The following is a 13,876-nucleotide window of genomic DNA, read 5'->3' on the forward strand; positions in this document are numbered from 1 at the left end:
GCTCTCAGTGCACTCGCATGTGTTGATGTGGTGTCCATCAGTAATTGTTTATGTCCTTCTTGTTCATGTTTTTTTCTTTCAAAAAACTCCTAGGGCTTGTCTTTTAACGCCGGGTGCCGGCGAAGCCGTTATGAAGGCTTCGTTGCCTCATGCGCGAGCCTGTATATTCTGCAGAGCGGCGCATGAGAATCACCTGTAGCGATAAACACGTATTTTAAGTAGGACTCCTGATATTGTCTTTTAAATGTCTCCTCTCTTCTGTCTTTTCCCTTTTCCAAAAAGCTCTTTAAAGACGTTTGTTTTCCACTCATTGTTGCTTGTGGGCTTCAGTTTTTGAAGTAAAGTATCACTTGACTGAGACGAGCGTCTTGACATGTGTCAAGAGACACAGACGCACAGACAGATGTATCCGGTAATTTTTCAAAATAAAACCTCTTTCAAAATAAAATATTTTTTTATTCAATCTTTCTGTGCGGCCCGGTACCAAATGACCCACGGACCGATACTGGTCCGCAGACCGGTGGTTGGGGACCACTGGTTTAAAGGACACATCATCTACAACCCAAACACTCACCAGGCCTGCTCCGTCGTTGCGAGGGGCCACTTGTGGCTACACTGGTGAGCAGTGGTGTTGTCAGAACGCTGAAAAGACTTCAAGTTACTGATGATTGGATAAGGGATCATGATGATGAAGGCTAGCACCCACGTTGCAGCAATCACCCGATAGGCATGGGAACGGGTCTGCCACACCCGTGACTTCAGGGGGTTACAGATGGCGCTTGTAGCGCTCGATCGCTATGGCAACCAGGCTAAATGTGGAGATGCTCACCGATATACCTGTAGCAAAACAAAACACATTATTTAAAAAGTAAGTAAACATACATGCTATCTTATGTTTTGATGAATGAAAAGTGATTACCGCATTACTTGGACCCGCAATAAAAAAGTAACAAAAACATGTTGATGTGCACGTAATATCTGCAATCATAACTGAGAATAAAATGTAGCGCTGTGTGAAGATGAGCCTGCAAATGAATATAGTGTTAGGCGGGGATGGTTATCTGAGTCTTGGTAGAAAAAATCATGTTGGCTTCTGCCACTGATGTTATCTGACCTATCCCTCCTCACAGGGCAAGACGGGAAATTACTCTTTATCTATGTCCTCAGTGAGAATACAGTGTGTGTGTGTGTGTGTGTGTGTGTGTGTGTGTGTGTGTGTGTGTGTGTGTGTGTGTGTGTGTGTGTGTGTGTGTGTGTGCGTGCGTGCGTGCGTGCACAAGGCAATGTGCTTTATTGAATCCACCTTTTCTATCCAATTCTCAGATGTCTTGTCCTTCAGGGTGAGCAGAAGGTTCCTGTTCTTGTTAATTTTATTTGTCTCTAACTTTCACGTAATCATAATCAATTTGTTGTCATTCTCTCAAATCAGTAATTTCACTTTTACTTAAGTGATTTTTATCTTAAGTATTGTACATCGCTACATTTCGAGCCGCATTCATTACAGACCAAAACCCAAAGTCACATCAGAATCATGATAAAAAGTGTGCAAATGGAACAAAAGAAGAGACACAATATAATATACATAGACAGTGAAGTAATGTGTCATTAGGTTATTAATATTGCACCTCGGAATAGTTTAAAAATAAGGTTGTCTACTTTTAATCTACTTTATTTAATCACTGGTTTAATTTACCACCTGGCAACCCAGGTTGGGCGAGCACACTGAGTGAACCAAATCAAATCAAATCAAATGTATTTATATAGCCCAACATCACAAATTATACATTTGTCTCAGTGGGCAGGATACGACACCCTCTGTCCTTAGACCCTCGCATCGCACAAGGAAAAACCTCCTAAAAGAAACCCCAGAATTAAAGGGGGGAAAATGGAAGAAACCTCAGGGAGAGCAACTGAGGAGAACCAAATGAAACACATCCACAAGTACGTGCTGGGTTCAGCTAACATGCTTAGATATGTGTGTTTGTGGCTACAGCCGCTTTGGAGTTTATATTGTTTATACATCTCTGTGTTGTCTGTCTTGGTGATGTTCACCCGGCGTGTCCACAGTACTCTTTATTTATTTTTATTTCATTGTTTTTATTTATTCATTGTTTTACCTCTGTTCTTGATCATTCTTGTTGGGTTACACTGAGGAAGGCGATTGTTGTATGCACATGGTACAAAGTGTCAATAGAAAATCATTATAATGTTGGTTTGGGCATAGGGGCTCTGTGGTGTGATGTGTATACGTTGACATGTTAATGCATTTTATTTTTTAGACTAAATGTGTTCTTTAACTTAGTATGAATTTCATATAACATCATCATCATAAACTAAAGTTTTCTTATCATACAATTCTTCCCTTTTAAAAATATAATATACTCAAAGTAGCCTAGTACATCTTGCTGAAACTGTTTGTGTACTTTTACTTAAGTAACATTTTTAGTGCAGGAAATTAATAGTTCAGTATTTTGGGAAATATGCTTTTTTTCTTTTTTTGCAGAGAGTTAAATGAAAAGATCAACCATTCTCATGTCTACAGTAAGCTACAGCCAGCCCTAGGTTAGCTTAGCATAAAGACTGTAAACTAGGGGGAACAGTTAGCCTTGGTTGACTTCAAAAACGAGCACTTGCGAGAAAAGCAAGAATCTTAAGCCTTTTGATGACAGATAATGTAAATACTGTTGATGAGAGAAGAAGAGAACTCATTGAAAGCATGCATATTTCCCTTGATGATAGTCACCATTTACTCACTCAAACTCACCCATGAACATCCCACAAATGGAGTTAATGAAAATGATACTCTTCAATGGTAATCTATACCTTTTGTAAGGTCAGAGAACTTCCTGAGTGCTGCTTGTTACCTCGGTTGTTGCAATTAAGTTTAGTAAAATAAATCATTCGAGGAGCTGCATCTGAATGGAGTTTTATCTCAGCAGTAAAATAATGTTTTGTTATGAAAATTGATGAATTAACAGAAAGGAAAGATTTAGCTCCTATTGATTCATCAGAAACTGTGATGTGAGGTCTTAGTGTTGTAGAGAGTTTCATCTTTACCAGTTTTATTATTTTGGCATTTATCCAAAACTTACATTTTCCTTTAGAAAACATGTCTTAGATGACTATTAATATGAAAGGAAAGAAAAGAAACCCTATATAAGAAGAAGTGCATACTTATTGATGGTTATTCTGTACATTTTCTGAGTAATTGACACTGTGAATAAAGTATATGACTAACCAATGTGAACTTTGGAGTGTACAAAGTGGGCAGAAGCCTTCAATCTTCTTAACATTTGGTGATTTCAGGTATAACAACTGTGTCCTAAATGGCTCCCAATTTAGTACCTAGTGCACTTCACTTACCTGCCATTGAGTTTCTAAATGTTTAGTATGAAATGTTAGCTATTTTATATTACCCTCAAAAATTCCAACAAAGAAAACTATAAAAATGTAGTGACCGTGTGTCCGAAATCTCAATGTACAGTATATATATTATACAACTATATAGGCAATAGCGATATATAGTAGTGTATATACAGATAGATAGTTTGTATATTTGCCTCACTACTTCCCCTTCTCTCACCCATGAGGTAGGACACTATCTTGCACATGGCAGCTCCAAAGATGAAGTTCTTGAGGATGCTGGGGATGAGGGTGAAGGGCATGCAGAAGACGGCCAACATCAGGTCGCTGACAGCGAGCGACAGCAGGAAGGTGTTGGTCACGGTGCGCATGCGCTTATTGACCGTCAGCACCACAATGATCAGCAGGTTGCCAAACACGCTCAGGAAAAAGATGAGTGAGTAGAGCAGGATCCGCAGTGTGTGGTCATCATCTGGCACAGAGAAAGACAGGAGTAGAGGAAGTGTTATTGTGTTTGCCCTACTGATCACCATTTCTGTTTTACATGATGATCAATACGGTCACGTTGTCTTCATTGATCCTGACAGCCTGGAGAAGTACTACTTCTGCATTGTACTAAAGAATTACTGGTACAAACTCACTGCTCTGGTCACTTCTTTGTGATTTCACACCTATACTATGTTGTTTATCCTGTACACGACATCTGTTGCACGTCTGTCCGTCCTGGGAGAGGGATCCCTCCTCAGTTGCTCTCCCTGAGGTTTCTTCCATTTTTCCCCCCTTTAATTATGCGGTTTCTTTTAGGAAGTTTTTCCTTGTGCGATGCGAGGGTCTTAAGGACAGAGGGTGTCGTAACCTGTACAGTCTGTAACGCACACTGAGACACATGTATAATGTGTGATATTGGGCTAAATAAATAAACTTGATTTGATGTGATGTATATAGTGAATTTGAACCATCTGGTTAGAGTGGGGTGGAGAATGACACGTGTTGCATCATTATGACGTTACAAAATAAGACTAACTTATAAACATATTCACACACATAATTGACAAGCTTCTACCTGCTGCATATTGTTGTCTCTGCTGTCACCAGCCTGCGACAAAATGAGCCTAGCTAGGTTTTTTCAGTTTTTGATAGCTGTCCTTGCATAAATGTTTCTGCTGCTACCAATTATCTTTGAGCAGTGTTTGCCAGGTTTGACTGACAATAATGTCAAAGCCTAGATCCTGTCCAATCATAATAAAAGTAGTTTAATTCTGAAATTGAATAAACAGTATAATCAGGCAAAATCAATTGTCATTGTGTATACACGTGTAGATTTCACTCTGAGCAGCCCACCACTGCCAATTACTATTAAGTACCTGCTGTGTGTCAACATTTGGGGATAGCAACATTATTTTATTCCCCCTTCAAAAGTATAAAATACTGGAGCCTGCAGTCTGTGTCCTCAGCCATTGGCAGCTTCACTGGATCATATCCTGGAAAGTCCATGTCGTCTGCTTTCTCTGTTATCTTCACCTCCCTCCCTGCTTAGACACAACACTTTTTAACAGGTTACCTACTGAGTCTCTATCCTGGGTATTAGAAGCACCCATGTGCACATCATCCACAGGACACAAATCACAGCACATGCATAAGCCCAAACTTCATTGACACAGTTGTAGAGACATGTGCAACCAAACACACGCAAGCTTTAATCCCCTGAAAATATAGCAGCGACAGTTCCTCGAAAGCACTGGCAAACTAGACCAAAAACGTGCAACACATCTAGAAAGGTTATGTTCCCTGAAAAACACAAACCAAATGCATTGCTATCTCCATCTTTTCTTTTCACTTACTGCACTCCTGTTTCTATGAGGCTATTTCTTTCAGGAGTCTCTCCTTGATCTTTACCCTTTTTCCATCTCAGGAGTGTTCTGCGGTTTTCTTTCTTTGCTTTATTTCTTGGTTCATTTCCTCTCCTCCTGCTCTCAATTAAAAGTAGAAAGCTTTAGAAACAAAGACAGCAACATAAGTACTGTAGCAGCAAATCCATTTTTGTCAAAACGCCTGGGAAAAAAACAGCTTTTCAGTTGGTGCAACAGTAAATTAGGTTTTGACCACAGTACATCTGAATGTTTTACCTGTTAAGAATCAGAGGATAATCACACCATCATTGATTCATGTCTTGCTAATCAGTAGCCTCAAGGTTATTCTTTGAGATTCATAGCGATCACACCTCACTGTCTCTGAACATCACAAATATATATAAAAAACAGAAAATATAATACAAATATTTCCCTTGGCCTGTGTCACCTCTGTAATCCCGAACCTGAGTCATATTGATTTACAGTAACCCACCTGGGATGTAAACTTGTGCACGACTGGCTGTGGCAGAATCTGTGTGTTTATCAAAGCAGCGTTACATTTAGGTTAAGATGATAAAAATTGTAACACTACAGCGCAAGAGAAAAAGGGAATGACTTTCCACCAAACTGGATGAAGCTCGTTTAGACTGATAAAAAAAAGTCTTGAAACATATAGGAAGGCTCTCGTTAATGCCAGAGCATTAATATTAGAAGAAAATAAAAACAACCCCTGGTTTGTTTCCAGCACTGTAGCTCAGCTGTCAGAGAGTCACAGCTCCATTGAGCCTTCCCATAACCATCAGTAGTGACGACTTCATGAGCTTCTTTAATGATGACATTCTCATTATTGGAGACTCAATTAATCACCTCCTGCCCTCACCAGGTACTGATTTATCTTCAACCACAGGAACCTTAGAAACATCAGTAAAACCTGAAATATTTTATTCGATTAACCTCCACCAACTAACTTCAACAATTTCTTCTTCTGAGCCATCAAGCTGTCTCTTATAGGAGTTTTACACTTAGTTAACACTTCTTTACTAGACATGATCAACCTGCCTTTATTATCAGGCCATGTACCACAGTCGTGTATTTTAGCCTCAGCCCAGTCTTGTTCCAGAGGTTTTGTAGAGGTTTATTTGAGGAATTGAAGTCATGATTTAGAGTGCATCATAGCACAGAGTTGGCACTGGTGAAAATGACAAATTACCTTCTAATTGCATCGGACAAAGGACTTGTCTCCGTTCTTGTCTTGTAAGATTTTACTGCGGTATTAGATACCATTGACCATTACAGTCTATTAACTAGACTGGAACATTTTATTGGCAATAAATGAACCACGCTTTATCTGAGCGATCTCACTTTGTACATGTTTACAATGAATCCTCCATGCAAGCCAAAGTGAGTCATGGAGTCCCATAAGGTTCTGTACTTGGACCTATTTGATTTATCTTATGATTCTTTTAGGCAATATTATTAGAAAACACTCCATAAACTTTCATTGGTATGCAGATGTTATTCAATCATATCTATCGATCAAGCCAGATGACACTAATCAGTTTAATGTACTGCCTTAAGGACATAAAAACATGGATTACCTGCAATTTTCTGTTAAACACAGACAAAACTGAAGATATTGTACTTGGCCCCAAACACCTCCAAAACACATTCAATAAAGTTATTGATATGTCCTTTAACTCCCACTGGCTGGATTATTGAAACTCCTTATTATCAGGCTGTCCCAATAATTCCCTTAAAACTCTCCAGTTGATCCAGAATACTGCAGCATGTGTATTGAAAAATGTTTATTCTCTGAACTGGAACCAGAACAGAATTTAAAAATCCTTCTCTTCACCTACAGAGCTCTTACTGGTCATTACAATCCCACAAGAACACTGCACTCCCAGAATGCAGGGTTCCTTGTGGTTCCTAGAGTCTCCGAAAGTAGATGTTCATTTTTGAAAGTAGGATGATGGCCTGTGACTTAATTGATACTTTCTCCTTTTGGCCTGTGACTTAATTGATTTAATTATCTCGCCTCCACCCAGACACGATGAAAGGTTTTTGTTTAACTTGCAGACTTCGTGTTGGATTCATGCTCAGCTTGGTCATCAAAAGTCAGTCTGTCTTCCTATCGCTCACTCTCATTTCTTTCTCAAACACACACACACGCAGTCTTCCCATCTAATGACATTAGGCTCCTCCCATCTGTCTTCACACACTTCTGTGCAAACAAAAAGCAGTAGCCTCTAATATGGTGGGTACTGTTCTGCTGACAGAACATCAGGGTCTCTTAACCACAACAGGCTTGCAGCGAAAAAAAAGTGTTTCATTTTGTGCTTGTTTTTGCACATTAATTTGCATGAGCATAATACAAATGTGCAGACAGATGATTGGCAAGAGAGATGAACCGACACTCTCCTTTATTACTATCTCTCTCTGTCTCACTCTCTCGCTCTCCCTCTCCCTCTGCATAATGACATGTGTTACACTGAACTCTGCCTCATCGAAGCTAATTCTGTGTTCTTGCTGGCTGGGCCGGAAACACTGATAACTTCCTCAGCACATTTACCAGTTCCTTCAGGCCAGCATTTCCAATACCTGCTCCGTCTCATGTGTGTAGAGTGGAAGCATTTATATGAATGACTTTGCTCACCGATGCTCCACCTGTGCTCTCTGGCCGATATGCGTCACAGATTATTATTTCTGCTATGTAAAGTTGAGCACTCCTATTCTGTAGTTTCCAGTTCTACAACCTCACTGGACAGATTCATACTGATGCATGAGTGTTCAACAAGACTTTGCATAAATTAATATTCCTGACTAGAATGTTCTCTGTTCTAAAAAGCTCTATATTTGGTATGTTACAAACAGACAGGTCTGCAGTTTCTCTACAAGCTTTTATAGTGCTAAAAGCATAGTGTCATTTATCATCTATGAGTGTAAAACAAAGCTAGGATCTGTCAGTGGTGGAAGGTTTTCTGCTACTTTATACTTTTAGGCTACTACTTACTTTGCAGATACAAAATATGATCAACAAATACATTATTATATATTATATTAGGTTAAGATAAGACTTGGTGAAGGTACCTTTTAGCGTTTTTCGGCTAATTGTTTTGGTTTTACAGCAAACAACTTGGCTGTTTTGTCTCAGCACTCACATTTGCATCTTTTCTAGATGCGTTAGCAGTTTAGAGCCAAAAAGCTATGATGATAATGCAGACTACCTAAACAGCAGCAAGACAGATTCAGTGACTAGCGGGTAAACATAATGGAGCATTTAGCAACTAAAGAGTTATTTTATATTTCCCTCAGGTACACTGCTTTCAGTCTGGCTCTGATGGAATATCCTATTTTGCTGATCTACACTACACAGCTGAGCTGCATGTTCCACGGGTGCATAATAAATATTCCATCTACAGTGTTTAGCTTTTAGTATTTCACCACCTGTGACAGACACATCCCAGACACATTCCTGTTATCAGGAGAGCGTCTAGACGTGATGCACAGACTGAGAGATTTGTTAATATTGTACTATTACAATATGAGACAGTCAAGAATTATTAATACAAAAATTGTTACTTCCAGTTATCTTATCCTCTTCTTAAAGTACAAACCAAATGAAGTCAGCTATTACAATGCAGTCCTCCTGCATAATATAATGCATCTCCTGCCCTTTTCATGACAGAAATATATTTACAAATGTATCATTTAGGCTGACAGAATTAGTAAAATATGATACCCAAGACACAAAACTTGACAGCACATGAGATGTGTTATTCTTAAGACAATGGAGCACATTATTGCCCTTTTATTTCTTTGCAAGAGCTGTAAATCTGATTTGTTCATCTGGAGGTTGATCTTAGTGTTGAACTTCAAATTTATAGATGGAAGTTGGTAAACTGCGATACGTATTAGAAGATCAGTATCTGACCCACTGGTAGAGCTCTTTTTTATTAGTGCCCCACCGTTTCATTGTATTTACCACATGATTTTACCCACTGCTGTGTCTGCCAGCCCACAGCTCTGAACCTCACAATAATCTGCATCATGGAGTCGTTCTGTTGCAGGAAAATACTCCATAGACGCAGTATGTAACAATATACTACTAAAACTACTAAAAAGTAATTACACAAACCACCACTGTCCATTTGGCAATGTTTAGTCTGCACTCTGTTCCACCAATTATCTGTTATCTGAAGCCGGATCAAGGATCAGCGCGCACCAGCAGAGAGGAGGAGCGCGGCACACTGCTGCGTCCTTTCCAAATGAACCGCGTGGAGAGAGCGAGTGAGCGCAGAGTGCAGTGGTAGTTATAGTGTGTGTGTGTGTGTGTGTGTGTGTGTGTGTGTGTGTGTGTGTGTGTGTGTGTGTGTGTGTGTGTGTGTGTGTGTGTGTGTGTGTGTGTGTGTGCATCAGTCATGTCTGTCCATTTGCTCTGGCACACAGTCCGCTCTCAGACTACAGACTATATGCAGTGTGAGCAGGCTGCTGAAAAAATTACTTTGAGACTTCCAGAGATGTTCTGCTTGCAATTATCTGAAATGATAGTGACATATGGAGGAAATTTCATTTATCTTCCATTTACATCCTATAATGTTTCTCTATGTGGTTGCATCACGTACACACAGCATGACTGATATATACACCCGTGTACAGGCATGTAACAGAATTTATACAGTGTAGTTCAGCTGTTCGAAAACCTTCCCACCTCTTGTGTAACCTCGATTTGAACGCCTCATTACTGTTATTTTACAGTGTTGTAAAATGTATAAGTGTTGTATGTGAAAGGCTGGTGAACAGATTCCCTGCTAACAATCACATTGAAACAATTCAAGTGGAATATTAACTGCAGTGGAAATGGAAATGGAATTTGTGGCAGAGACTATTATTAGATATGCAGTGAAATAGTGGATAAATTATTAATGAGGTTCGTATTCAATACATTAATATTTAAGCTTTCATCTGTTTCTCACATTATATGACTCATTATATCAGACATTATATTGACTATGAATTACTCCCCCCCCCCTCTTTGTCTAATCTATATGCAGCCAGAGTCACTTTCTATCCCAGTTGGCCTTCGTGTCGCTGCACCTATCAAGGAAAAGCCGGCTCTGCTCTTGTAAGACCGATGTATTGGTAAATGTCACAGCCAGTAGCTAATCCAGCATAGTAAATGTCATCCAAGCTTTGTCACTAAGCCAACTGCATCCCGGTAGAGTTGATAGAGGCATTGAACAAAACCACGTTCTGTTGACCGACAGACTACAACACATGAGCCGCAGAGACCCTCCGGTCACGGCGGTCTGACTACAAAATAACATGTTGGTTGAGTTGAAGTGCAGGCATGTATTAAACAACCTCAGCTCTGAGGCAGTGAGATGAGAGGGTGTGATCGATGGAGATAGTGAAATACACACAAACAGGAGAGATGTGGTGGGAATGAAAGAGGAAAATAGCAGTGGAGGGTTTAGTTTTCAATACACACAATTCCTTTTGTGCGGGATGAACTGCTTTGTGTTCAGGAATTGACAATGGTGGTTTGTTCCTGGTAGTGACTGATAAAGCCTCCTGTTGGCATCATCATCATCATCATCACCTTCAAAATAATGACCTCCTACTGGATCTGTTCTCTACCGCTATCAACATTGGTATCCTTGACAGCATTTTTTTTATTGATTCTATAAATATAGTGTCCTGTGCTGTAAATAAGGTATGACAGGCTTTATTTAAAGTCATTATAACATATATCAAATCCACAGCAGGGGTGTCAAACTATGTGACATCAAGCACTTAGAGAGTCTGCAGGTTTCTAATCCAAATCCAAATAACAGCTGAGCTGCATCACGAGTGAAAACATTTTTGAAAGGTGTTTTTGGTTGAGTGACATGTGTTCTCCCAACAGTGGGAAAAGAAATTCCTGGCTTTGAGATGCGTTTGGCTCCATTTGGTGGCTGTGTGGATGCCAGCATGGTGAAATTATCACAAAACAGTGAGATATTTAAACACTGAAACGTTTCACAGAAATATTAACAACCCATGGGGTGCATTTGGGGATTCAGTGGTGCGCTTCCATAAAGATGAGGATCTTGCTCCAGACAGATTTAAAACAGAATATTTGACCCATCACCAGTTTCTGTTGCAGGCTTTCCTTTAATAAGTTGTAGTCTTAGAGCCTAAGCCTAGTGGAATCTTTAAGGATATTTACTACAACTTCACAAAGCTCCTGTATTGTAATTGGAGTTCCCCAGTTATGTTTTCAATTTGACAAAACAACAGATTAAATGCAAATGTTTCAGCAACTGTCGCCTCAAGAAAAATGTCAGCATTGGCAGCAAGAGCCCTAAAACAACATATGTTTTCATTCAAGTGGCAAAGCCCTCTAGTGGTTGTGGTAAGTATTACTCTGGACCTTTGGGAGCAAAGGAGGAAGTTAGGTGATGTTATAATAGAGCGTTAAAATCAGCGTGCGTGGGGAGAAGGTCGGGATTGATGGAAGGGTCAATAAAATGTCGGATCTTAACCTTAACCCTAACCCTAACAATGAAGTTACCCAAACTAATGTCATTCATTTTTAAGCACGACAATGAGCATTCCATAACCTTAACAATATGATTATAATTGTAACCATAACAACCTCAACTAGAGACCATCTTGCGATTATTATTATTATTTAGTTAAGGGACTCTACCGGCAACACAACTCAATCTACTTTACATACACAGAGCATATGATTGATGGACAAAGAGAGGAGATGGGAGGAGATGGGAGGAGATGGGAGGAGATGAGCGAACTGTGGTGGAGAAGTAATCAAACTCTGGAGTAACAGAGTGAGCGATGATGGTGAAAGAAGCTGCACAGAGTCAGACATCCTCATCTTTCTCTCTAGAAGATGGGTGGGTGGTCCTGTTGGAAGATGCTAAACAGAGAGAAAAATGCAGTGAAAAGCTAAGCTCAGGAGAAGTGATCATTTGTGTGTGGGGGAAATAACATAATAGTGCAGCATAAAAATGCTCCCAACTTAACTATGGTACTGCACTTCTCACCAGACACGAGACACGGCGGTCTTGAACTGCACTTGTCACAGGTGTCCTTAGTGGGTTTGTTATTTTGAATGCACTGATTTAGTTCAGTGTAATGTCATACTCATGGAGCCCACACACACTTCATCAACACATGGAAACGCTGACAAACAACCGATAAGGAACGAACATAGCAAGTGTTGAAAATAGCAGGTGGAGACAGGACTGGGAGGAAATTGCAAGAGTGATGACGCACTTTCATGTTCTTTCTTGTTCAAGTTGAGTCAAGTACATTTTTATATAATCCAAAAAAAAAGCACATCTTTATACCTTCAATTTGAATAAAGTGCTTGAATATTAAATATTATATATAAAATGAAAACTGTAGTGAGCAGCAGCATAACCATGTGACACAGTCCAGATATGAAGCCATGTGACCTTTTTTTTAATGAATAAATCCCTTGTGTGTCACAGGATTTAATTCCTGACTGTCACACACTCTCTCTCGCTCTCTGATTCCTATTTCACTGTGTACACCTGAATGTCTCTGGGATAAATAAAGGCTTATCTTATCTTATTTCCATCAGTTTTCCCTTAAAGTAAAGCAAATCTGTACACAGCTCTACTCTGAAAAATAAAGTGTGGCACATCAAGAAATCATATCCTATTCCCAGAGAATTGAGATTGGTCTATGACTAAAATATTAAAGTTTGATTCTTAATAAAGGTTAATTATAAGCTCAAATGGCATGATCTCTGAATTGAAGGAGGGTATGACTTGTTGTTTTTTTACTCCCCTGAAATAGCTACATATATTGCTGTATTCATATACTTTCACTTTCTAATTAACCACCAGGTGAAAGGCCGAAATATTGAGTAATCTGTGTGTCCACTCACCTTTGTGCCTCACACGCTGAGGTATGAGGAGGTTGGAAATGTTGCCGCAGGTGATGTTTGATGTCTCCAAGGTCCCATTAACGGGCTGCGCGTCAGTCTGCGCTCCGACGCACTCGGGGGAAGTAAATGTCTCATTTCGCGCATAAAGATCCATGTTTTTTTAATTTAATTGTGTCTCTAAGGTTAAAAATAAGTTAAATTTACACCTTTTTTCAATTGTCGTCTGAGCCTCTGAAGTGGTGAAATAACTAGACTCTGCATTCCTTCTTGAGACAGAGGCAAGTTATCGCTTTCCGACCTCTAGAACACAACAAAAAACTGTAACTTACATATTTTTCGTTTAGTTTTCGATCTTTGTTGAAGATGTGTCTCACTTGGCATCACACGCGTTAATCAAGGATCAGCGCGCACCAGCAGAGAGGAGGAGCGCGGCGCACTGCTGCGTCTTTCCAAATGAACCGCGTGGAGAGAGCGAGTGAGCGCAGAGTGCAGTGGTAGTTATAGTGTGTGTGTGTGTGTGTGTGTGTGTGTGTGTGTGTGTGTGTGTGTGTGTGTGTGTGTGTGTGCAGTGTCTGTCGATTGGCTCTGGCACACAGTCCGCTCTCTGATTACAGACTATATGCAGTGTGAGCAGGTTAATGAAAATAAATTACTTTGTTGCAACTTCCAGATGTTTTCTACTTGCAAATTATCTGAAATGATCTTGACATATCGGAGAAAATGGCTTCAATGTATCTTGTCA

General features: G+C 39.8%; 1 protein-coding gene across 1 annotated transcript in view; it reads right to left on the minus strand.

The window, feature by feature from the left end:
• cckbrb (cholecystokinin B receptor b) overlaps positions 1 to 13,422 on the minus strand; it is a 24,001-nt gene extending 10,579 nt beyond the window's left edge. Inside the window, 4 exon segments of the mRNA XM_029459788.1 lie at positions 575 to 780; positions 782 to 837; positions 3,584 to 3,835; positions 13,135 to 13,422. Coding sequence (XP_029315648.1) covers positions 575 to 780; positions 782 to 837; positions 3,584 to 3,835; positions 13,135 to 13,288 — 668 coding nt within the window. The 5' untranslated portion in view covers positions 13,289 to 13,422.
• Positions 13,423 to 13,876: the final 454 nt, after the last annotated feature.

This window comes from Cottoperca gobio, chromosome 21 (genome assembly GCF_900634415.1).
Source record: "Cottoperca gobio chromosome 21, fCotGob3.1, whole genome shotgun sequence".
Classification (NCBI taxonomy): Eukaryota; Metazoa; Chordata; class Actinopteri; order Perciformes; family Bovichtidae; genus Cottoperca; species Cottoperca gobio.